General features: G+C 31.0%; 2 protein-coding genes across 2 annotated transcripts; both read right to left on the reverse strand.

Annotated features, from left to right (window-relative positions):
- Window positions 1–960: 960 nt before the first annotated feature.
- On the reverse strand, window positions 961–5,345 carry LOC126697163 (extracellular ribonuclease LE-like). The gene is made up of 4 exons (XM_050394050.1): window positions 5,087–5,345; window positions 4,808–4,963; window positions 1,460–1,658; window positions 961–1,338 (listed from the first exon to the last, which is right to left on the reverse strand). Exons 1-4 carry the CDS (start codon window positions 5,192–5,194, stop codon window positions 1,115–1,117), a joined length of 687 nt encoding a protein of 228 aa, XP_050250007.1. The 5' UTR covers window positions 5,195–5,345; the 3' UTR covers window positions 961–1,114.
- Window positions 5,346–24,512: 19,167 nt separating this feature from the next.
- LOC126697164 (uncharacterized) lies at window positions 24,513–25,676 on the reverse strand. Its single transcript, XM_050394051.1, has 2 exons — window positions 25,510–25,676; window positions 24,513–25,390 (listed from the first exon to the last, which is right to left on the reverse strand). Exons 1-2 carry the CDS (start codon window positions 25,558–25,560, stop codon window positions 24,689–24,691), a joined length of 753 nt encoding a protein of 250 aa, XP_050250008.1. The 5' UTR covers window positions 25,561–25,676; the 3' UTR covers window positions 24,513–24,688.
- Window positions 25,677–26,210: the final 534 nt, after the last annotated feature.

Here is a 26,210-nt window from a genome sequence, read left to right on the forward strand (position 1 = left end):
TTTTGGATAAGTATTCCTTTAATAAACATTGTTTTATTCAAAGAGTCACACATAAAATAACAAATTTCACAATGTTTTTGTTTTTGAATAAGTAATCCTTACATAAACATTGTTATTTATTTATTTATTTATTCGTTGATAAGTAATCCTCCCATAAACATTGTTTTTAGTCAAAGAGTAATGCATAAACATAAAAAAATTCACAAATTTTTTCACAATTTATTGAGATGATAATTAAGTTATGAGTGATACACATCATGGAGAGTTAAAGTTAATTATAATGCTTTTTGTTTTTCTTATTAATAGGTAGATAGCAAGGAAGAAGGAAGGTAAGATTTGAACTACCGATACAAGACACCATAAAGGAGACCAATATTGTTGGACAATCACTTAAAGCCCAAAGCTAATTATAATTTTAAAAATATGAATTCATGTGAGCCTAATTGTATTGTATTTTTTAATTTCTAGTTAATAATAAACGGTGCCTTGGTTGTTAGTAATCTCTTCCACCTTAAAACTGGTATCATGAGTTCAAATTAATTTTTCAGTCCAGCTTAGGTCCAATGCATAGGAGCACTGGACATTTTTTTTTTTTGATAAACGCACTGGACTTGTTAAGTTGCTGACACATGTCAAATATTTGCCACTTGTCAAAATTCCACCAAGTCTAGTGCTCCTATGTATTGGACCCAATCCTTACCCATGAATCTCTATCTTACTATTCAAGTCACATTGTTTGGTTTTGTTGGAATTTTGAAAGCATATTTAGTCAACGTTTTGGTCCACTAATATAAGAAAATGTGGTATTTCCAAAAGCCAACCAAGTAAATAATCTTGTAGTTCAACTAGTTGAACTTCCTATTGTTTCCAAATAAGATATATGGAGAGTTCAAATCCCCTCAATTATAGAATTATAGAATATATATATATATATATATATATATATATTTCTTTTGAAAATTTATGAATAAACACCATCCCCTTTTGAATTTAGTAACATTCTTATAGTACTTGAACGTACAATATTGGTCATCAAAACAATGATAACTTTGAATTGATAATAAGAGGGTAGAAATGAAAATTAAAACATCATAATGGTTATCACTACCATTTTTTAAAAGGAAGGGAACTCAATCTCTGAACCACATTTTCCCTTGGGAAACACAGGACATTCAATTAGGTCTGACCCAGAACTATCCACACAGAGGTAGATCTGGTAAAGTTGGCTGTTTCCAGATTCATCCACATTACACTCTATCCATGGAGTATAGCCAATTGCACCTTTTATAGCATTTTTTATGTTTACTAAGCTGTAAGAGTTCCCATCTGGATTTATTCCTGTATATTTTCACATAAAGCCTGAATTATTAAGGACATTATAGGCAATCAAAACCTAAAATCTTGTAAACTAAGTGTTACGTAAAAAACAAAATACTAAAGTATTGAAAATTGAATTTACCTGCACTTGTAAGAGCTTCGAGGAGGTTTGTCTTCCCTTTCAAACTGAGAGCTGTATCAAAGTATCCATGTTGGCTAAGTACAGACTCTGAGCATGTCCCATGTTTCTCCCACTCATGTGTCCAAAATTGTATACTGTTGCTACTAGGGCAAGCTAGTGATGGCCAATTTTTTTGCATATTGCTTATGAGGTCTGATATCTGTAGCCATGATAAACAGGAAGATTGAGAATCATAGTTCAATCTAGAAAAAATTATAACAATATTTAACTAATTTAATTGAAGCCTTCCATGGATTCCAGTTAGTTCAACTGGTAAAGTCTTTGATGGTTGTATAAGAGATTTGGGGTTCAATCCCCGCCTACACTAAAAACTGATTGGTGTCTTGGTCTGATGATAGGAAACGAACGCCATAAGTTGAAACTTTCTCTTAAAAAAAAAAAAAATTTTGAAGCCTTCGCGTAAATAATAATAATAATAATTGAAGCCTAAAATCCAAATGTTTTTAAGATGGACAAGGTTTGGGTTCGGTGCATCCTCTACGCTGGACCCGATATGATATAAACAAGTGAGTCGTGACATGTAAGGATTCATGGCAGCAATTTATTAGGTCCAGTGCACAAAACACTCGACCCAAGAATTGTCATTTTAAGGTACTATTAATTGTCATAATTAAAAAAGACTAAAAGAGTAATGCTACCATCACAAACTATTTTATAATATTTTTATAAACTATTTTGTGTGCAACTTTTTATTAGTTTTTAATCAGGCCCACCACTAACAACAATTTTTTATTTACCAGTAATCACTTGCCACATCAGTAATTTATAAAAATGTTATAAAATAATTTGTGTTTCTAGCATTACTCATTAAAAAACTATACAGTTTCTACCCTTTTGTATTTTAGCCCAATGCAGTTTTTAGACTTTAGCACAATGATGTGAAAGCTTTTATTTTGCGTTTTCAAACAAAAACACATGTTATGGTAACTCATTCAAGGCGTCACAATAAGCACGCCCATCATTCAAGGAAATTATCCATATGGACTTTGGTTCAAGTAGCTGAGTAATACCATCGTGCACCCTTGGCGCGATGGTCACTCCACAAGTATAAGTGCTTATGGGGTGTAGGGGGACAAGGGCTAGAGTTCAAGTCTCCAGGAGGAAGTTTCACATACATATACACTTAGATTAGGTTAAAGTAGAATTTCTATCTTGTATTAAAAAAAAAAAAAGTAGCTAAGTAATAAATATAGAATTTGAATAAGTTTTTTTTTTTTTACCAAATAATACTCTATAATGATAATAGAGGGAAGTCAACGAATGCTGGCATTAGTTTAAAAAATATTTTTTAGAAATGGTATCAAAATATTTTTAGAATTTTGACATTAGTTAAAAATATATATATTTAGAAATTGTATCAAAATATTTTTAGAAATGTTGGCATTAGTTTAACAGTTTTTTATAGTTCCATGAAAATGGTATCAAAAAAAAAATATGGTTCATGCTAACGAGTGACTCATTAATAATCTATTTTAAGAAAGTTTTGATACCACTTTTATGGGAAATGGAAAAGGCTGTCAAAATATTAATTACTTATTTTTCATTTCCATAAAAACTTTCTTTAAATGGATTATTAACCAGTGCCCTAAGGGCACTCATTAGCATTTCCCAAAATATATATATATATATATATATTCACCTAAAAAAGGGAAAAATATATATAAAATGGGAAAATTTATAAAAAGTAAAGGGACAGTTTTCTCCTTGAGAGTTGGCATTATTTTAGTTGGTCTAGTAATGGTATACAGCTAATAGTTTAGTCATTTGGGTACTCTACCATGTAGAGTTCTTTTAATCTTAACCTTTCATTTATAATAAAAGGTCTAGATTTTGTCATATCATTAATCCACTAACAAATCTACAAAAATAATGATTTTAAAAAATAACTACTCATAAATGATAGTTATTACCTTAAATGTGAATAGTGGCTATGACATTGCAGCATTAAATGCAAAAGAAATTTACTTATTTAGAAAATTGATTATTATGCATATATATATATATATATGGATAATTAATGCTGACTTTAAGGTAATAACTAATAATTAATGCTGCAAAAAAATTTCATAGCTGACTTTAAGATAATTACTGCAAAAGAAAATAACTGCTCACATTTAATTATCTTAAAGTCAGCATATATATATATATATATATATATATGCAATGTGATATGAAATGTGATAGCCACTATTCAAAAATGTCAGCTATGAAATGTGATAGCCACTAAGCAAATTCTTTTGCATTTAATGCTGCAATGTCATAGCCACTATTCACATTTAAGGTAATAATTATCATTTATGAGTAGTTATTTTTTAAAATCATTATTTTTATAGATTTGTTAGTGGATTAATGATATGGCAAAATTTAGACCTTTTTATTATAAATAAAAGGTTAAGATTAAAGAACTCTACATGGTAGAGTACCCTAGGAACTCTAGAGGATCACAATCCTAGTCATTTCCAAAAACCTGTCCAATTAATAAAGTTGCTATTAATCAGGTTCTTAATTGGTGCATGCTGTTCCTCCTTGGTTTTTTACTAAAAAACCGATAGAACCAAAGCCAACTCATTCCAAATGTTTTTAGTTTTTACTGCAGAGAGCCTGAGACTGCAGTCAATATTTTAAAACTCTGTTTGCTAATGAAAAGATAAAGGTATATAAAACAAGCAACTATTTTTTCACATGAAATCCTTGTTTGGCTTCTTTGTAATGGGTTTTCTTTTCTTTTCTTTTCTTTCTTTCTTTTTTTTTTGGCAAAAAAAACCATAAATTAATAACCTTTTTATTTTCCATTGCTAATTAAATTCATAAATAACCTATTATCACATTTACATTTTGGCCTATTGCCTATCAATTCCTCCACCTAAATACAACATTAGTGTAACTTTGGAAAATTTAAAAATCCCACCACCCCCCCCCCCCCCCCCCCCCCCAAAAAAAAAAAAAATTATTTCTTCTATGGACCTCTCAATCTTAAGTCTTAACTTAATTTTATTCTCAACTTTATTTTGGCCCCTCCAAGTTCTGATTCTTGCTCTGATGAAGAAAAAAAATATTATTTTGATCCTGTCATGCATGCTCCATACATAAAAATAAAAGTAGCTAGTCTTGTTGAAATTGATGGAATTTCATAGTTAAATTACACTGTGTTATACTTGTGACTGTTCATCTTAGAACCTTGTTTCTTCTAATCCAATAGAAACAATTCACAAAAACATTAAGAACAAAATTTGCTATGATTTTGATGCCAAAAGACTATGATATATGAGAAAATAAAAATTCAAGTACCTTAGCCTGATTGAAGGAATTGTTAGGATCACAATTTGAAGGGTAAGAACCATCCTCGTAATTAGGCCAAAGACCATGAATGCCAAAATCTGCAGTAGGCTTGCCAGTGTTTGGGTAGCAACAACTTTTCTTTGTGTCACAATATGATCCAGGCCACTATAAAAAAATTAAAAAAAAAATTTTGAAAATTAAGAAATGAAAATTTTTAAGTTACCCAATATTAATTTAGTAAAGACAATGCATAAAAAGAATGATATGACAGAAAATAAAATGGCTCACCTGTTGGACAAAGTAAAAGAAATCGAAATCCTGTGACTGTGAAACACAAAGGAGTGAGAGACACTGTAGCATCAAAAGGCTTAGCAAGATTGAATATTTGGACTCCATGTCTCTTTCTCTTCCTCTTGTCTCTGTGGGGTTTGGAATTAGGAATGAAGTTTAAAGATGAGATGGTGTATATTGGTGCAAGGGATAGCTGTATTTATGGATAAAATGGAAAGGTTTTGGGAAGAGAATCAGGGTATAGGATATGCTTAGCAATCGTCTTCAGTGATGACATCGTTTAAGATTTTATGTGTGCATTGTTTGAGAGTAATGATTGCTTGTCATATCAAATTTTAGGTACTTTTCCTTATTTGCCTCCTTTACCTAAAATTACAATGCCAAAACCCAAAAGCGATTAAAGGGAATAATGTCAACCAAAATAAGGCAAAATTAACGGGTAAACTTGTTTTTGTTATAGGTGGGATGGAGAGATTCGAATCTCAAACTCTTGATTCTTTTTATTTTTTACAAAAAATACTATTTTCACAATATTATTACTACTCTTTCGTAATAAATTCTAAGTGACAGATTGTTATTAGTCGTTATTGATGGGTAAAAAAATAATTTCAGTTATGAATTTAAGTTAAAACGTAAGATTTGTTGTGAAAATATTGTAAACGCAACACCTCTTTCTATAGGACCATAGAGAAACACAAGACTTTTTGGCTTTTGCCTTTCTTTCCCCACCACCCCCCCCCCCCCCCCTAACTTCTCTACTTTGATCTTGATTGTGAGATGTTCAAAGAAACTATAATTAAAGTATTTTGTAATTAACTGAATAGAGTCCAAAAAGGAATGGTGAGGGAGTCAAAGCTTTCAGACTTGTTTTGATAGGTTTAACATAAAAGCCTAATACAACAATTTATGCTTTCATATTTGGGACAACTAAGATTAGGATAACGTGTTATGATTGAACATGTTTATGGCACTTAGCTTGTCCAGGACACCTAATATACAATTGGTTGGATTTGGGTCGGTAGTTTTGTTTTGATTAATTTGAGAACCAATAACTTGTTATTATTTATGTTTTTGGGTTATAGAAAATTAGAAACACAATTTTCTTTTATCAATCACATCTCAAAATGCCTTCACTTTCAAAAAATAGCCACACTGAGAAGTCCTACGTACATACCATGGACAGCTCAATGCATTGGAATATATTTAGAGTGAAAGATATTATTCTTATGAAAAATGCCCTTGAAATCTGATAGCCCACAACCTAAAATTGTGTTCTCGCTCAGTCTAGTGTGTGAATGCCACAATGAGAGTCCAATTTATGGTACATCTCTTTGTGGATGGAGAAGAGAACTGAGTTGATGGGAAATGGGGTTTCAATGACTAATTATTAGGTTTTATTATATTGGAAGCTTTGGTAAAAGAAAAGTAAAGAAGTTAATAGTCTAACTCAATAACATTATTTGATTTTTTTTTTCAATGGGGAGAACTTAGATTTGAATCCCCTACCATACTTAGCAGAAAAATAATACTGTAATACACTAAGTTCATATGTCAATGTTTGTTAGAGGAATTTTATTTGGAGAGATTTTGTTGGATTAAATAAAGTGAATCAAATAGTAGAAGGTTCATGTTTCTTTTGAATCCTTTGTTGAGCCTTCCCACCTAGTTTCTATCTCTTTTGAATGAAATTGGTGTACCCTGTGAAGGTGGATTGTTTGGGGTAAGCAAATTGAGTGTCTCTTTGTTAGAAGACCTCCTCTAAAAAAAAAAAAAAAGACCAAATCAATACATTAATTTCAAGATAAAATTTATGGGATTAGTTATTCAAGAAATTTGTTGGATTGGGACAATCAATATGCAAATAAAATTCTAATTATTTTTTTTTATTTTATTTTTTAGCTTTACTTTCTTTTCTTTTTTTAGAAACATTTTTTTTAGCTTTACTTAGCTGTTTCGTTTCACATCCATCACCACTTCATTGCAATAATATTAATGCACTTATTCTCTTTCTCAAGAACTTAATTTTAGCCTATCCAAAAACAAAACAAAAAAAACTTGATTTTAGACTCGTGTTGAACTCATACAAGAGTGTAAATTGATTCTTTAACAAGCCCATGCCTAGCTATTACAAAGCCCAAAAGTACATTTAATATACACACGAACCTTTGAAACTCTATGTACTATGCAAAGAAAACACAACGGATTCTTTAGCAAGCCTATGCCTAGCTATTACCATTCTAAAAGGAACCCAGTTTAGATTGTTTGATCCCATTCTTCCACAAATGAAGACTCTCACATAAACTTAACCTTTCATAATTCTGTCCAACGAGAGAAAAATTATTCAAACAGAGAGAAGCAAATAATGTAGATAGCTCTTCAAGTGCTGGTCTCAAAGTAACGTCTTTGTCTTCTTTGAGTGGAGCAGTGGGTTAGTGAAGTTCCAAAACAATGGTTTTTTAACTGAATTTTTTATTTTTATTTTCATCAACAAAAAAAACTGAATTATTTATTTATTTTATATATCTTTTAACTGATTTAACTGAAGATTAAAGTGAAGATATAGAATATAGACCATAGGTATCTTCAAATTTCAGGGAAAAAAAAAAAAAAACCTTTATTTCCTAGGTGATAGAGTTCATAAATGGATGAAAGATTTTCCTTGTTAAGAAAATGAATCATAATTTATTTTTTCTTTTGTTTATTGATCGTTGAAAGACTTGAGGAGCTATATTAAGTCCAAAGGGCATTACATTCATTTTTTTTTTTTTTTTTTTTTTTTTTGCTGAATAAGATATTGCATTAACAGAGAAAGGAAAGACACAAACACACAAAACAAACAAAACCACAAGGAAAGGATGGGACTGAACCAACTCCTCCCTCTACAAACTCAGAAACTACAGAGAAGGGTGGAGTCCCAAACCTGTCCCAAAAATAAAACAAAGTTTGTCTCTAAATATAAAACAAGCATTCCAGCATACAAAGAATTTAAAATAACACGAGTCTCTTCTAGAATAGCACTGATGGACCAATGCAGCGTTGCAGATAGCTTGGGCATCTCCTTCTAACACAACTCTATCAAAACTTTCTCACCGAGCTAATCTGGCTACTAGTAGAGCAGCTTTTGATTCTGCCCAAATAGGCTCTCCTGGGCATTCTTCTTGAGTCTTGAGCTGCTATTATAGAACCATTGCTATCTCTACAAACCACTGCTAACACCACTTTATCAGGCTTCACTGCTGAATCAAAGTTATACTTGATCCATCCTAGAGGAGGAGGAGGAGGAGGAGGCTTCCATGAAGAAGAATTCTCTTTTTTCTCAAGGTTCAATTGCCAAGCTTGTTTGTGTTGTATAAACACCTTATTTACTTGGTTGAAGAGGTTGACTGAATCTACTGATTGGTTTCCCCAGTCCCCACACTGCTTTATTTTTATTCATCCATATTTGGTCACAAAGAACAGCTGCAAAAAGGCTAAACTGCATTGCTTCCCCACCTTGTATTCTCAAAATTTCACTAGGATCAATTATAACCTTTATCCACTGATCAATATTCATATCCTAAAAAGCTCTCATGTTTGTTTAGAGGCCAAGTTGAGTTTGCCCAAACCTGAACTGTGACGGGGCAGCGTATGAAGATGTGTTCAACGGTTTCTTCCTCTTTAATTGATAATGTCCTCTAGGAGTGAGTATAAATTCCTAGTTGGAATCCTCTGAATATGAAATACACCTTTGTTTAGGTGTTTGTTTGAAACTTTTGGAGCCTTTTTGGTTACCGTAACCCAATCATTTAATTTAGGATTCGTACACACGAATCCATATCCATAAGCCGCCAAGGGTGCATGGTAATGTTCGCGGGTGGAGTATTGCTATTGCTATTGCCATTGAACAATAATGCTCCCACAGAATTAAGAAAATTCAAAATTATTAGAGAGGAAAAAAAAAGATTGAATAGGCAAGATAAATAGCAAAGGAGCTGATCGATATTTATTCTAAGAGAGATGTTACGTCTACAATATTTTTACAACAAATCATAAGTGGTTAGTTATTATTGGTTCAAATTTCAAACTAATGCTAAAATTACTTTTTTGCCTCAACAATAACAACTAGTAACAACTTGTCACTTAGAATTTGTTGTAAAAATATTGTAAAAATATTGTAGACATATCATTTCTCTTATTCTAATAGTTATATATACTAGTCTTTTATCCGTGTCATGATATTTTATTGCCTAATTAGAAATATAGTTTAGTGACTAATTTAGAAAAGAAAAAAAAATTTATAAACCAACTATACTCATCACAAGCACTTTACGCATACAATTAGGCTTAAGGTAAAACCTAGACCAATACAGAGAAAAGATGACTTATTGCTCAAATTAGAATTATGCACAAGCTTGTCATCAATTTATTATAACTTAGGAAACTGGTGACAAATTATAGTAACTAGTCGTGGACCCTACACATTTCACGCGATAATTTTTTTTAAGGCGGTCTCATTAAATTCTTTTTTTTTTTTTTTGAGAGAGAATTTCAACCTATAGCGTTCATTCCTGATGATAGCTCTTTATCATCAGACCAAGACACCAATCAGTTTTTGGTGTAGGCACGGATTGAACCTCAGATCTCTTATTCAACCATCAGAGATTTTACCAGCTGAGCTAGCTGGAACCCACCTCATTAAATTTATTTATTATTTCATTTTGGACTAATTTAATAAATAGTAATGTAATTTATAATCATATTTTAATTTATTATATAGACAATCACAAATGTAATATATATATATATATATAAATTTTTGTTGTACCAAATCAAAACAATAGAATTTTTCTCAATACAGAGAAAAGATGACTTATTGCTCAAATTAGAATTATGCACAAGCTTGCCATCAATTTATTACTCCCTTCATCCCACTTTGTTTGTTCTCTATTCTATTTCGAGATATTCCAAAATATTGTCATGTTTTTAAAAATAAAAGTCATTAATTAACTAATGTTCTTATTATACCCCTACTTTATTTTCAAAACTATTTGAAAAGAAAACTAACAAATATTTAAAAAATAATCTAATTGGGGCATCTTTTTAGTTGCCTCATTAAGAATAACTCTTTTTAAAAAAAAATTGATAAATTTATTTAAGAATAGTTTTGTAAACTTATACATTTTTATAAAGCAAACAAGACAATAAATGATATTCCCTTAAAAATTTTTACTTTTCAAACAGAACAAACAAATTGGGACAGAGGGATTATAACTTAGGAAACTAGTGACAAATTATAGTAACTAGTTGTGGACCCTGCACGTTTCGCGTGATAATTTTTTTTAAAGTGGTCTCATTAAATTCATTTATTATTTCATTTTAGACTTCTTTTTTTTTAAGGAAAATCATTTTTTTGGACTAATTTAATAAATAGTAATGTAATTTATAATCATATTTTAATTTATTATATGGACAATCACAAATGTAATATATATATATATATATATATATATATTTTTTTTTTTGTACCAAATCAAAACAATACATTTTTTCTCAATAATTCAAAAAGTAAGTTAGCGAAAATATTAATTTTTTAATAAAATTTATTTATAATATTTTGTGTATCATTAAAAATTATATAAAATTTGAAAATTTTTCTTTTAATTTAAGAAAAAAAAAAACCCTTTCTCAAACCAGAAATTTTCTACCATAAAATCAAAAACACCGAGAAACTTATCTAAAAAATTAATAAAATTAAAAAAAAAAATACAATTTAAAAAATATATATAAAATAAAAGATTGCAACTCTTTTTCCATAAAAAAATAAAATAAAAACCAAGAGTACAATTCCAAAGGGGAAAAGTAGAGAAGTTTTTTGAAAAAAGAAGTATTGTGTTAATGTTGTCATTATCTAATCTAACATCTAATCCAATATATGAAAAATGAGTAGATAAATAAATAATTTTAAACACAAAGTAGAATTTGTTTTCTTAAAAATCTCAATGAATACACTATTGAAATAAAGAAGATGAAAAATAATATAAAATATTCGTAAACACTTAAAACAATTACTTAAGCATCTAAGAACATTATATAATAAAGATATAACAATTTGCCGCTAATATATTAAATATAATATTTACAAACAGTGAAAAGAAATTGCACAAAGACCATTATCTTCAACTACACTAACTGTTCTTCATTAGTTTGTCCAGATTATCCTGTTGTTTTTCAAATAAACTAAAATCTGACAACAACACAAAATTTGACATATTGTAATATGAATTTTCCCCAATTCAGATCAACATCAAATACCATTCATTAAAAGCATTTAGTGTTGCAAATAAAATGATAAAAGACAAATAGATTCCATTGCAATTTTTTTCCAACAAGATTCATGATCTTTAATATACCATTGAGATTCAGGCACAAGTTGACATGTTAACCATCATATTTTAGCTGTTGTGCGATGTCGAGTCCCAAAGATGGGCTCTTACTAAAGCTAGAGCTGGACCAAATTTTTATGATGATAAAATAAAAATAAAAAATGTTCTAGGCTCATCGTTTTACCATAATCTCAATCCACCCATAAAAAAAAAACTCTCAAGCTATACTAAATAAAATACATCATATATTTATATATGGACCCGAAACAAAGTTATAAAATTTAATATCACATAGTTATGTTTCATCATATTAATTGTGGGGTCCAATAATTTATGGGTCCAGCCCACACGCTTATGGGAAGCCCATCGGTCTTAAACTGAAGGAGGCCAGGGCCCAAGCTCGAAACTAAGAAACATAAAAATAGCCCGAAGACATAGCCGAGGACGGTTTCGTCCTCGGCAGGCCCAAAACCTCAGGGATAGGAATGGAACACGAGTAAGCTAGAAAGATCAGAAAATATCCTGGGGAAGTTGTCTTTAATGCCCTTCCCTGACATGACACTGCCCCTAACAGAGCCGGGATCTTAGGCTTTATGGATCATCTACAGTAATTTTGGGATTAGATTAATGGGACAGATATCTGTCCTGGAAAGATCAACCCTACACGTGGACGGGGGACAACAAACGTAGGCTAGTATAAAAGGAAAGGTAAACTAATAAGGAAGGGGGTCTCCCATCTAGCTTCTGAAAAAGACTTGATGAAAGAGAATGCCTGGAGAATACACGCCGGACACCACCTAAAAACCCGCCAACGGGTAACCGAGGACAACACCATCGCTCCTCGGACATGATCCGAGGAGCCAAATCCTCCTAGACACAAGATTGAAGGGCCTGAATATCCAGCCCAAAGCTTTATCTCATGTTGGTTCACCTAAAGTCCGGCCCGAAATGTCCCCCTGTGATCCAACGCTGGCCTTTTAATCTCACTTTCTACAAATATTATTGTGAGGGACTTTCCGTGTGCGAGCCCAACATTGTTGTTGGGCCGTTAAAGATTTTGTGCCCTTACATTAATATTTATTTGTTATATTTATCTGTATAGATTACATGATAGGAAATTCATAGTTTTTAGTAATCAACTTTATTTTTTTTTTTTTATGAGAAAAAAGATTTAATAGAGGTGAGTGTAACCCTTTTCCGTTGCAATTTTTTTTCCAACAAAATTCATGAGCTTTAATATACCATTGAGATTCAGGCACAAGTTGGCATGTTAACCCATAAGATTTTAGCTGTTGTGCGATGTTGAGTCCCAAAGATGGGCTCTTATTAAAGCTAGAGCTGGCCCAGATTTTTATGATGATAAAAAAAAAAAAAAAAAAAAAATTCTCAACCTATACTAAATAAAATACATCATATATTTATATATGGACCCGAAACAAAGTTATAAAATTTAATATATCATAGTTATGTTTCATCATATTAATATTTATTTGTTAGACTTCATAATAGGAAATTCATAGTTTTTAGTGATCAGCTCTATTATTATTATTATTTTTGAGAAAAAACCATACTCATTGGAAGTGATCAACTCTATTAAATTTACCAAGCTAAAAAAAATCTATTGAATTCCCCTTTTTTTTTGGTGGGGGCCGGGGGGGGGGGGGGGGTGAATAACTCTATTGAATTGTCTATAAAAATAAATAAATAAAAACTCTATTAAATGGGCTTGCTTGGTGATAGATCCTTAAGAATAAGCCAATCACACCAACGGGCAACAACCAAGCCCACTGTTTGGGTTTTGAGACAGATTTGTCTCGTTATTTCAGTTTTTCAATCAAAAAAGCCCTCCGCTTGATAGTCACCATAGATATGAGGCCCAAACAACCCTCCAACCACTTTCAACTTCAGGCCCTTATACGAGCATCAAATGTGTTCCAATTTAAGCCCAATTGAGGTAAGAATGCTTCTCTAGATCAGTTTTTGTTTGGGCCAATATTGGATATGGTAAATACAAAAATTCTTTCTCTTGTGAATATTTTTTAATCAAAAAATAATAATAATCTGTTGTGATTTTTTTTTAAATATTTCGATAGTTAGAAGGAATTTAAATCTTAAATTTCTTTATTAAAAATATCAAAATTGGTGTTAATTGAGTTATAAGACTCTTGGCAAATCTATTGTGATTGATTTAGAAAAAGCATTGTTAAGGACCTTTATGCAAATGATATTGAGCATTCCCATTAGCTATTCTATAAAAAATGTCATTTTGACACACCAAAAGTTTATTTTATTATTTTAACACATCATTTTATAATATCCCCTACATCACATGTTTTATTCTTCAATTTTATACATTAAAATAATATTTACAACATATTAAAATAATATATTAACTCCTCAACAACAACAACAACACAACCAACACTGCTTCAACAACGGCCACCAACAACAACAGCCAACAACAACAACACCAACAGCCACCATCAGCACAAACCCATTACCAAACTCATACCCATAACAAATCCACAGCCACCATCGGCACAAGCCCACATCCACTAACACCACAAACCCACAACCACCACCGGCATAAACCCATAGCCACCAACGCCACAAACTCACAACCACCACTGTCGGAATCCTCTCACAATTTTTTTTTTTTTTTTTTTAAAATTTAGAGAGTGGTTTGAAAGCCTAACCTAACCGATCAATCAATGACCCAAAACCTCGACCCACAACCCACACAATGTCATTGAATGCCGATCCAAAATGCCGAATCCATAACCCACACAACCACTACCAAATTTACCATCAAATAACAAAAAAAAAAAAAAAAACCACTGCGATAGAGATCGACTTGGCTTGATGCTCCAACCTAAGTTTCGTCAGAGATGGAGGCAAAGACGTCGAGCAAAGGGAGAGAGAGAGAGAGCAGAGAAATGGTTGGAGGCTCAGAGCAAGAATGAGAGACAAGGAAGAAAGACGGAAATGAGAAAGACAAAAAAAATAAGAAGAAAAGAAAGCGAGGCCCACCTGAATAAAAAAATAATATAAGTTTTATAATTTGTGAACAGTGCGTTCTCAAATTTGAGATTGCATTGTTCATTAATGCCAAATATTATGGCATTTAAAACACCTGATGAGAGTGGTTTTTTAGTGTTTGGTGTGTCAAATGCCAAATATTTGGCATTTGACACACCTGATGGGAATGCTCTATAACTATTTATAATCTTAATAATTTATTTATTTTTAAGTGAAAAATTTGTATACCCAACCTTACTAAATAAATATTGTTTAGATAGAAGTTGGAGGGACAACATATACTTGATAAGGATATCTATTGTAATATTTCTTGATAAAATATCTATCTTCCAATATTTAGCATTCAATATTTTCTTTTTCTAAATCTTATGCAATAAAAGATTCATCCTCAATTTTTCTTTTTGGTGCTTGTTGAATGAAAACGATCGATTGATGCATTATTTGACATGTAATGTGGATTTTCGGATAAAACTATCACTATAAAATATAAGTCAATTTTGTGACTATGCCAAGGCTCTATATAATATAAATAAATCAAATAAGATAAAACTGTTTATATGATATAATATACTATTAAATGCAAAGAAACATTGTCGACATTTGTTGTGTCATTTTTTCATGACCCCTTGGAAGAGAACTTTTCACTGACATTTTGGAGCTTATGCATTATTTTTAAGCTTGGATATAATTGACATTGGATTCTAAGCAATGTTACATCACTCAATATTTTTTAACTGAATGTGAATTTTGATAAATCCACCATTAAATTATATTATCTTTGTATATTCTCCATACTTGCAAAATTTCAAGGTGATCAAAGATTAATAGTCATGTCATCAATCAATTGTTTAAATTCAAGTTTTTGTAGTTTAACATAATGTATAAAAGATAAGTTTATGGATTAAATAGTAAATAACAGCCAATTGACATGAAAATTGGCATGAATGTTAAGAACATATAAAATATGTAATTCAATGGTGGGATTTTCAAAATATGAATTCTATAATAAGTTATTGGGTGATGTAATATTACTTAGAGTTACACTATGTGTAACTTGAACCCAACCCGATTAAGAAATACAAATTTACTACACCCTCAGTAATGCTACCGATTTTTTTTGGGATAGAGAAGGATGCTAACTTGAATAATTGATATTAGTTATCACAGTTATACTAAAATAATGCAATAATGGAGTCATCAAGTTATTAATTATTTGATTCTAACATTTTCTCAAAAAATTATCATTTAATTAATCCCCAGATGTTAAATAAGGCTTAATACATTTTCATATAGCAAAGGTGTATATAATACTTTAGTCATAAACCCATCTTTTGTTTTTCCCCGGTCCTTATGAGCAATGCTAAAACCACATAGTTGTACACAACTTTGGTCAAAACTCGCCATATACTGCACTTTTTTTTTTTTATTTTAAATCTTATTGCACTTTACTTTCAATATTAGGAAACATACTGCACTTATAATAAAATAAAAAATAAAAATAAAAAATTCTTATTGCACTTTACTTTCAATTATTATATATAACATACATTATAACAGAGTGAGATATACATCAAAACACAATAGAATTAGAAAATGGAAAATGTATCATTTTTATTAGAACATGAAAATGAATCTTGATGGTTTCATACGAAAGCTAACATTATTTTGCATTTTTGGAGAAGTTAGTGGGCAATTTATCTAAACTTTGTTTCCATTTTATCACATAAGAACTATTAAACAAAGTTATAACAATTTTTATTTTGATAATCACTAAACTCATATATGAGAATCAACTATTACAAAAAAATTTCTCTCAAAACATATATTGATTTCTATTTTTCCTTTCCATACAATTTAAAAAATGTGAAAAACTAAGGAAGCTAAATGTATAGTTGATCTTAGTCAATCAATAAATAACATAAAAGGGGTAGGGGAAAGCAAACGTATTCATGGTATAATTGTTTATTTATGTCCATATTTGTTTTTGTATATGTTAATACTCTTGTTTTCTAAAATATTCATATAGCAACTATGTGTATGTTTGGATCCACGTTTTCCTGCGTTTGCTGTGTTTTATTTATTTATTTATTTTTTTTTCACGCGTTTTGAGTATTGCGGTTACTGTTCAATGAACAGTAACCGCAAAAGTGGACTTTTTGCCGTGAACAGTGCACATATGCACTGTTCACGGACCCACAAATTTCATTTTTTATCAATTTTTTCATTAAAAATGGGTCCCACAGCACTATTCACATATTTAAAAATTATTTTGCTACAGTGTTTTCAGTTTTCAGTTTTCAGTTTCAGCAAAATAAGTTCTATCCAAACACACCCTATATCTTGTTTGATCTCACCCAGGTCTTCAGTTTTAGCCCAACTCACAACATATAAACCAATGATCATGAAAAAAGAACCTAGCAAGATGAAGCCAAACACAATTTCTAAATTTTAACAAATGGAAGATCAAGATTATATAGAAATCGAAACAAGAGAGACAAAGAGAGAGAGAGGTACCTTTGATAGTAGATATAAAAAATAAACACGTATTGGGGAAGAGGAAGAGACCTTGTATGTTTTGGTAATTGAAAAATATATTTATAACTAGTAAGTTGCATAGTTAATATATATATATATATATATATATATATATATTCTAAAAAAAAAAAAAAAAAAAAAAAACTCACCAAATCCAATGTGGTAACATAAGTAGAAAGTATGAATAAAGGACTTTTGGGTACCATATAGGTTTATGAGAAATTTGAGACTTTCTATATTATTTTTTTTTCCCCAAAACTTTTTATCAGAGAAAATAATTTCCTTCATAAATTAGAATTTTATGGTTTTTTTTTTCAATTAAATAGAAGAAAAATATAGGTAGGGAATGACTTCTCGCCCCTCATTATACCAAAAGGGAAATTGTTTGTACAAATTAAGGCCCTGTTTGGATTTTTTGTTTCATTACTCATCACTCATCACTTAAAATACCCTAACTCCCTACAACCCACCTGTTTGTTCTCTCTCATGCATAGATCGATGGACTAGGTTCGAGACGACTTGTTCATTGACGGTGGTGGATGGCTTTCCACGGTGGCCGTTGATTGGTGGGTTTGGTGGTGCGATGGGTTTGTGGTGTTGCTGCTGAAGTGTGGTTGTAACTGACAAAGTGTGGCTAATGGATTTGAGTTTGCTTTTTTTTTTTATGATTGAGAAATCTGGGTTTTTCTTTTGGGAGATTGGTTGAGAAGTGTGGGTTTTTATTTTTGGAGAAATCTAGGTTTGGTGATGCTTTTTTTATGATTGAGAAGTGTGGTTGTAACCGATGAAGTGTGGCTGATTGTTTGCAACCAAACCCAGAAACCCAATGTGAAAAGGAAAGAAAAGAAGAAAAAAAAAAAAAAAAAAAGAAGAAAAGAACGAACTGAGATGAGAAAGGCGAAAAGGGAGAAAAAAAAAAGAAAAGAAAAAAAGAACAAAACGAAGAACAGAGAAAGAAGAAACAACAAAAAAAAAAAAAAAAAAGTGAGTCAAAAGTTGCGGCTGGTGGGTCCTTAGTGTGTGTTTAATTACGAAAATGCCATTGAAAACAGAGTTATGGAAACTGAAAACAGCTAAAATGTGTTTTTTGTTTCCATAACTCATCACTCAAAAATTAGAGAATTGAGTGATGAGTTATGGAAACAATAACTGGAAACAAAATCCAAACAAGCTTCATAACTTGTTTCCATCATGAGTCTCACCATTTTTGAGTTATGAGTTATGGAAACAGCAAATCCAAACAACCCCTAATAATTTAACACTTGCCTTTTAGATTACTCCCGTCCCCCCCCCCCCCTCCCCCCCACGCTTCCCTCCAAAAAAAATTGACTTTTTAGTTCTTAAAATAAATGTGTGTGTCTCTTAGGAATAATTTAAGAGGAAAATTATACCCACTTTAGGGTAAAAAAAAAATTGATTGCGTATCTAAAAAAGCTAATAATGAATATTTAAGTACATATTATTTAAGAATTATTCTAATAGTGGAATTTATAGTATGCAATTAAGAATTTTTTTTAAGTACAAAAGAAATGCCTAGTTGATTTCCTATTGTATTTATCTATTATATTTCTCATTTTATTTCTATCACATTTTTGTATATTTAAAGAGTATGATGAATTGAAGCGCAACATATCATAGCCAAATTGAACTCAGAATAAGATATAAGATACAAGTTCAGGGTCTTTTTTTTTTTTATCTCTCTCTTGAGAATTAGATAAGTTTATTTAACCTAACTAAGGCAATATGATTTAATTTGTGTTGGACTGTACAAAATCATTCTATTCATGTTGGATATATATATATATATATATATATATATTGGTTAGCATGATTTGAATTAAGTTGCAGAATTTCCTAAGAATGAGATCACATTGAGGTATATGCTTCAATTGAGGGAATTTTTTAATTCCAAAGTAATGGACATTAATATTACCATGGAAAACATAAAGCAATACTATATGCATGTCCATAGGCATAAAATGGATGCAATAGTGCAACATTGTAAGCATCCCAAAGTTATTTCCTTAAAAATTATAAATTGTAAGAATTTTTTTTTTTTTTTTTGGTGAGAAGATATATTGTAAGAATTATAGATTAGATCTATTTTTTTTTTTTTTTTTATAAAAAAACTTTAGTATGTCTAACTTACCATAATGTAATTTACATCATAATTTGTCGAAAAATTAATGAAACTAACCATATAAAGCTAAGTTATAATCCCAAATACAAAGAAAAAGATGAACATCATACAGTCCATACCTATCAATCAAAATATTTTGTTTCCTCTTCCAAGTTATCCTAAGATGTTAGAAATTAGCATAGATTTAGATGAGATTAAAAGAAAATTAGCAAGAATTTATGCTGTATTTAATTTTAAAAATTACAAAGCCATTCAGAAAATAAAATAAACAAATGGGAGGCAAATGATCATGTACTAAATCAATAAAACACATTCTAATTCTTTAGACACAAAAAATTTTAATGGGTAAAATGCAATTATGTAAAGAAAAATTGAAAACATGAATACAAAGAAATAGACTAACAATTGAAAATTGAAAAAAAGAAACATGGTATTTACAACCCCGGAAAGAAAATCCTATACAAACCTTTACATTGTAATTTGTTGAAAAATAGATGAAAATAACCATATAAAGCTAAGTTATAATCTCAAATACAAAGAAAAAGAGGAAAGCATATAGTCCATACCTATCAATTATAAGATTATGTTTCCTCTTCCAAGTTATCCTAAGAAGTTAAAAATTAGCATAGATTTAGATTAGATTAAAAGAAAATTAGCAAGAATTTATGTAGTATTTAATTTTAAAAATTACAAAGCCATTCATAAAATAAAATAAACAAATGGGAAGCAAATGATCATGTACTAAATCAATAAAACACATTCCAATTCTTTAGACATAAGCAATTTTAATGTGAAAAACGCAATTATGTAAAGAAAAATAGTAAATATGAATACAAAGAAATACACTATCAATTGAAAATTGAAAAATGAAAAATGAAAAATGAAACATGGTATTTATGACCCCAGAAAAGAAAATCCAGTGCAAACCATAAAAGTTGCAGTAGAAAAGTAAAGAAGTTCAAGGGAAGAAAAAGAAAAAGTGATCTCAAATGGACTTTCCAATTCTAGTTGTAATTTGGTAACTTCTGTTGCAGAAAGAAAGCAATTCGAAATCTATATATGAAAAATTAAATCAGTGGGTTTTAAATTCGAAGGGAGGCAAACGAATGTTTTGATAGGGAGAGAAGCCGTTTGTTTTATAAGGAGATGAAAATTCAGAGAGAGAGAGAGAAGGATTGATTGCTGAATTTAAGGCAATTTGGATTCAATGGGAAATTCATTAATAGTATAAACATTTGTTGTTTGTTTGATGAGAAGATGATGAGTTAACAAAGAGAAAATGAGATTGATTAAAGAGAATGTGTAAAGTGGAAACCCAAAAAAAAAATGAAAAAAAAAATTGTGACATTGCGATAATGTGGCTCAACAAGAGCGTAGCAATAATAAATACTACGCTCCAGCTTTTATAATCCCAAATACAAAGAAAAAGAGGAAAGCATACGGTCCATACCTATCAATCATAAGATTTTGTTTCCTCTTCCAAGTTATCCTAAGAAGTTAAAAATTAGTATATATTTAGATGAGATTAAAGAAAATTAGTAAGAATTTATGTAGTATTTAATTTAAAAAATTACAAAGCCATTTAGAAAATAAAATAAACAAATGGGAGGCAAATGATCATGTACTAAATCAATAGAACCATTCCAATTCTTTAGACATAAACAATTTTAATGGGTAAAACGCAATTATGTAAAAAAAAAAAAATTGCAAATATAAATACAAAGAAATAGACTATCAATTGAAAATTGAAAAATGAAAAATGAAACATGGTATTTACGACCCCAGAAAAGAAAATCCAGTACAAACCATAAAAATTGCAGTAGAAAAGCAAAGAAGTTCAAGGGAAGGAAAAGAAAAAGTGACCTCAAATGGACTTTCCAATTCTAGTTGTAATTTGGTGACTTTTGTTGCAGAAAGAAAGCAATTCAAAATCTATATATAAAAAATTAAATCAGTGGGTTTAAACCCAAAGGGAGGCAATTGAATGTTTTGATGGGGAGAGAAGCCGTTTGTTTGATAAGGAGATGAAAAGTTAGAGAGAGAGAAGGATTGATTGCTGAATTTAAGGCAATTTGGATTCAATTGGAAATTCATTAATAGTATAAACATTTGTTGTTTGTTTGATGAGAAGATGATGAGTTAACAAAGAGAAAATGAGATTGATTAAAGAGAATGTGTAAAGTGGAAACCCAAAAAAAAAAATGAAAAAAAAAAATTTTGTGACATTGCGATAATGTGGCTCAACAAGAGCGTAGCAATAATAAATACTACACTCCAGCTTTTATAATCCCAAATACAAAGAAAAAGAGGAAAGCATACGGTCCATACCTATCAATCATAAGATTTTGTTTCCTCTTCCAAGTTATCCTAAGAAGTTAAAAATTAGTATATATTTAGATGAGATTAAAAGAAAATTAGTAAGAATTTATGTAGTATTTAATTTAAAAAATTACAAAGCCATTTAGAAAATAAAATAAACAAATGGGAGGCAAATGATCATGTACTAAATCAATAGAACCATTCCAATTCTTTAGACATAAACAATTTTAATGGGTAAAACGCAATTATGTAAAAAAAATTTGTAAATATAAATACAAAGAAATAGACTATCAATTGAAAATTGAAAAATGAAAAATGAAACATGGTATTTATGACCCCAGAAAAGAAATCCAGTACAAACCATAAAAATTGCAGTAGAAAAGCAAAAAAGTTCAAGGGAAGGAAAAGAAAAAGTGACCTCAAATGGACTTTCCAATTCTAGTTGTAATTTGGTGACTTTTGTTGCAGAAAGAAAGCAATTCAAAATCTATATATAAAAAATTAAATCAGTGGGTTTAAATCCAAAGGGAGGCAATTGAATGTTTTGATGGGGAGAGAAGCCGTTTGTTTGATAAGGAGATGAAAAGTTAGAGCGAGAGAAGAATTGATTGCTGAATTTAAGGCAATTCGGATTCAATGGGAAATTCATTAATAGTATAAACATTAGTTGTTTGTTTGATGGGAAGATGATGAGTTGAGAAAGAGAAAATGAGATTGATTAAAGAGAATGTGTGAAGTGGAAACCCAAAAAAAAAAAAAAGGAAAAAAAAATTTGTGACATGGCAATAATGTGACTCAAAAGAAACGTAGTAATAATAAATGTTACGCTTTAGTTTATATATATATATATATATATATATTAGAGCAGTCTTTTTTTTTTTCTTTCTTTTGATTGAAGGGCAATTATATTTTTCAAATAGCTTAAACTTTTTTTTATATATCAATATTTGGGAGGTGGGGGATTTGAACCAAGATGTCTCCATTTGAAATACTAAAATGTGTTAATTGAGCTACAAGCCTATAAGGCTTTTGGAATGATTAAAATCTTTAGTTTTTTAACAATAATAACAATCAAGTCTTAGTTCCGAATTTTAGGGTCATATTCAACCGTATTTTGTTTTGCATCTCTAATTGACATGTCAATTTTAATCTTTTTAGTCCCCCATTAATTGACATGTCATTTTTTTTTCATTTCTTCTACTAGTGTCATTTTAAGTATTCCTCAACATGTTTTTGTTCCTCCAATTGAATCAACTTATCCCTCCTTTGCAAATGATTAAAAACTTTCAATTGACTGTTTTTCATCCTTTCCTTTCATCAATAGGCGACTTTTCACTTTTCTAATTTCTAATTAATATCTTTTGTTTTATTTCCACCTATCTAACCATCTCATGTGCTTCAGGCCATCTTCACGTTTCCTTTTTTAAGTTCATGATGAGATTTTGCTACGTACTAATTCAAGTCAAAGCCAAAATAAGCTGTTTTATTATATATATAAACCGTTAACGAGCTAGTAACTTGGTTGTGTGAATCTCTCTCATCCATATATCAATAGGGCATCCATATCTTTAAGCAAATTCCTACTTTTTCAAATGAAATCTTTCATTGTATTTTCACTTATCCATCCCTCATTTTTTGTATTTCACGCCAGCTTACATTACACGTTTACTTTTTCAAATTCATTGATGATAGATTTTGCCATGAACTGGCACAAGAGCACAGAACCAAAATAAGCTGTTTTATATAAACCTTAACGAGCTAATAAGCTTGGGTGTGTGCCTCCATAGTCCATATATGTAACTTGTCTAGGCTGTGGAACATGCTCGAATGAACCAACTAATGAGCCTAGCTATTTGTTTGTTGACTATTGGTTCACCAGACGGGCCTATGGCTATGTTCGATGATAAGTATCCTTTTCAACTATTCCTCAAATGAGTACTATTGAATTATTTTACTAAGCTAGTATTGGACCTGTAATATTGGAAGATAAGGATGTAATGAAGCACTAGTCAAGTCTATGTTATACTAAAGACTAGTCAAGTTTCAATAGATTACTCCTAATCGCCAGTGAAAACCCAACACAAGTCCGCAAAATACAAACTTATCAAATCCAATCCACATAATTCGTGATACCACAAAGAAAATGTCTGAATCCAAAATCTAGCCAAAGATTAACGGGATCAAGTTTGTACAGACCATCTGATGCATGGACCTCCCTTTTAGCTAGTGGTTTTGTTAGTCTGAAGAGAGACTATAAAAGTAGTCAAAACTTGGCCTTTACAGAAGTCCAAAACAATGGCCCTGCAAAAGGTGTGTGGGGGCCATAGTGGTATACCACAAACTCAGTAGCATGTGCAATGCACGACAATGGCTAAAGCGCTACAAGAATGAAGCATTCATAAACATCTTTAGTTAATGCAATTTTCGTTGACTTGTTTCGGTAATGGTCTAAATCAATCAATGACCACAACCTCTCCATGTGAAGTGAACTTCATTCGTTCATAATTTCAAACTTGATTTTACTGTGGTAACTTGATCAATTGCTGCCTTTTTGGCGGGCTAACAAGGTGTTTGATGTGGATCAAGTCTGATATTTTTAGCTAGATCTAGCTTTGATTCATTAATTGTGATAGTGAAATCTGATTGGGTGTAGCTTTAGTGGCAGACACACACCATGGATGGTAGGTATGCTTCATGGAAAGGAAAATCCCTGAGAAGATTTATGATTGCTTGTCTTGGTCATACTTACCATCATTATTCTACTTTATTATAACAAAAAAAATAGCAAAAGCAAGATTCATTCACATGAGCACAACAATTGCTTATATTATATTATACCATCTTGTGAAATTTGGTTACATCACCTCAATCTACCAACACAAAGATATGCATAATATATGTCTGAAGGAGTAACGAAATTCCAACTTGTTTGTGGACCTGAAATCCATTTCACATTATATACTATTTGAGTAGTTATGTAACCGGAGAAAAAAAGAAAAAGAAAAGAAGATTCAAGTCACCATTCAAGAAGCTAGAAAGTTAGGAATTTCATTTCTAAGACAAAGTTGTGTACAAATTCTGAAACCGATGCATAACAGCCACATCCATTTCATGCTGATTATACCTTTTCATGATATAATAGTATGAAAAGGATGGGCATACTGCTACAAGTTATGTGAAAGCGCTAATTGGTCAATGGAGCCATCACAGAGAATTAGACTTGCTATTAAAACCACCATTAAAATTGATGCAAGAGTCCTGCTGTAAAAGGCGCGGCGTTGGCGATGAAATGGCAACAGGTGGAATCTCAATGGAGTTAAGTTGAGGAGGTGGGTGCTGCCACTGAGGGAGTGGTCCAGCCAGGAGGAGGTTTTTCAGGAGCGGACCAGCTTCTATCACTGCCTGCAGGAGCTTCCCTTTCTCTGGCAGTGGCCTCTTGGGTACTAGTTTCAAGGTTGCTTGTGATGGCAATGGTTGTGGTAATGGTGGTTGGAGAATTGGGTCTGTACCCGGAGATGAAATGATGTTTTCATCAGAGTCAGAAGAGGCAAAATGCTTGCTTGAGTCAGTGCCTTTTGAGTCATCCTCATTGTTTGAAGCAGTTTGTTGTTGTTGTTGTTGTAGTTGTAGTTGTTGTTGTTGTTGTTGTTGTTGTCGTTGTTGTTGTAGTTGTAGTTGCTGCTGTTGCTGCTTTTGTTGTAGTTGTTCTTGAAGCATGAATTTCTCCAACATTAGATTCTTGCATCTTGACTCTGCCTCATCTCTCTCTTTGATGGTCCTGCTCAAAAGATCTTTGACATGAATCAGTTCATATTCTCTTTTTGTAATCTCCTCCTTAGCTGCTAAAAGTGTTGTCTCTAGCTCAAAGGTTGTGTACAAGAGAGAATGCCTTAACTCCTCCATTCCCTGCCAATTTAATAGTCTTAGAAAACTGTTTCCTCCAAACACAGCACATTCACAAGAAGTAGAAAATAGTATCTAACAAAAGAAAGCATTGAAGTTAAGATGATTAAAGAATGTCTAACCTCTTCATGGTAGCTGAATTCCCAGCTAAGAGGACTGCATTGATCCTCCATTTCTTGCAGTGGTCTGACCAAAGTAGAGAGGGAAAAGAAGTTGGGGTTGTTATGTGTGGTTTCTTTACTTTTTATAGAATTGAAGCACTTTGTCGCTATTTACAGTCCTTTTTTTGTCACTTTAATTTTTTTTTCCCTGGGACATGAGGTTGGAAAAATACACAAGAGGCCAAAAGTATAGACAGGCCAAATTTGCTTAGCGTATAAATCTTTATGTATTTTGGAATCTGTGTGCATGACCAAATTGTGTGGGAAGGAATGTGAAATCTGCAGTAAAAGTAAAGCATAGTTCTTCTTCATATTCTACCTTTTTGGTATGACTAGCGGCGGATGACACGTGCTCATTCACTTGTGAATGCAAAAGTTAAGATGTTGCGGAAATGAGGACTTATTGCATATCCCCTTAAGCACCTAAAAGTTTATGAAAAAAAATCCTAATTTATCATATATTTTATTAAATTGCCCTGCATTTTATATTTTTACATATTTGTTTTCAGATTATCCATATACACTATAATAATTTATTAAGCTGTGTTCAATAGAAGAACCTTCTTTTCTTTATATAGCTTGGAGATAACATGAATCCAATTTCTTACTTTCAGAAACATTCTCAATTTTTTTTTGGCTGAAATATTTGAGATAATTTCATG

Source organism: Quercus robur, chromosome 8 (assembly GCF_932294415.1).
Source record: "Quercus robur chromosome 8, dhQueRobu3.1, whole genome shotgun sequence".
Lineage (NCBI taxonomy): Eukaryota > Viridiplantae > Streptophyta > Magnoliopsida > Fagales > Fagaceae > Quercus > Quercus robur.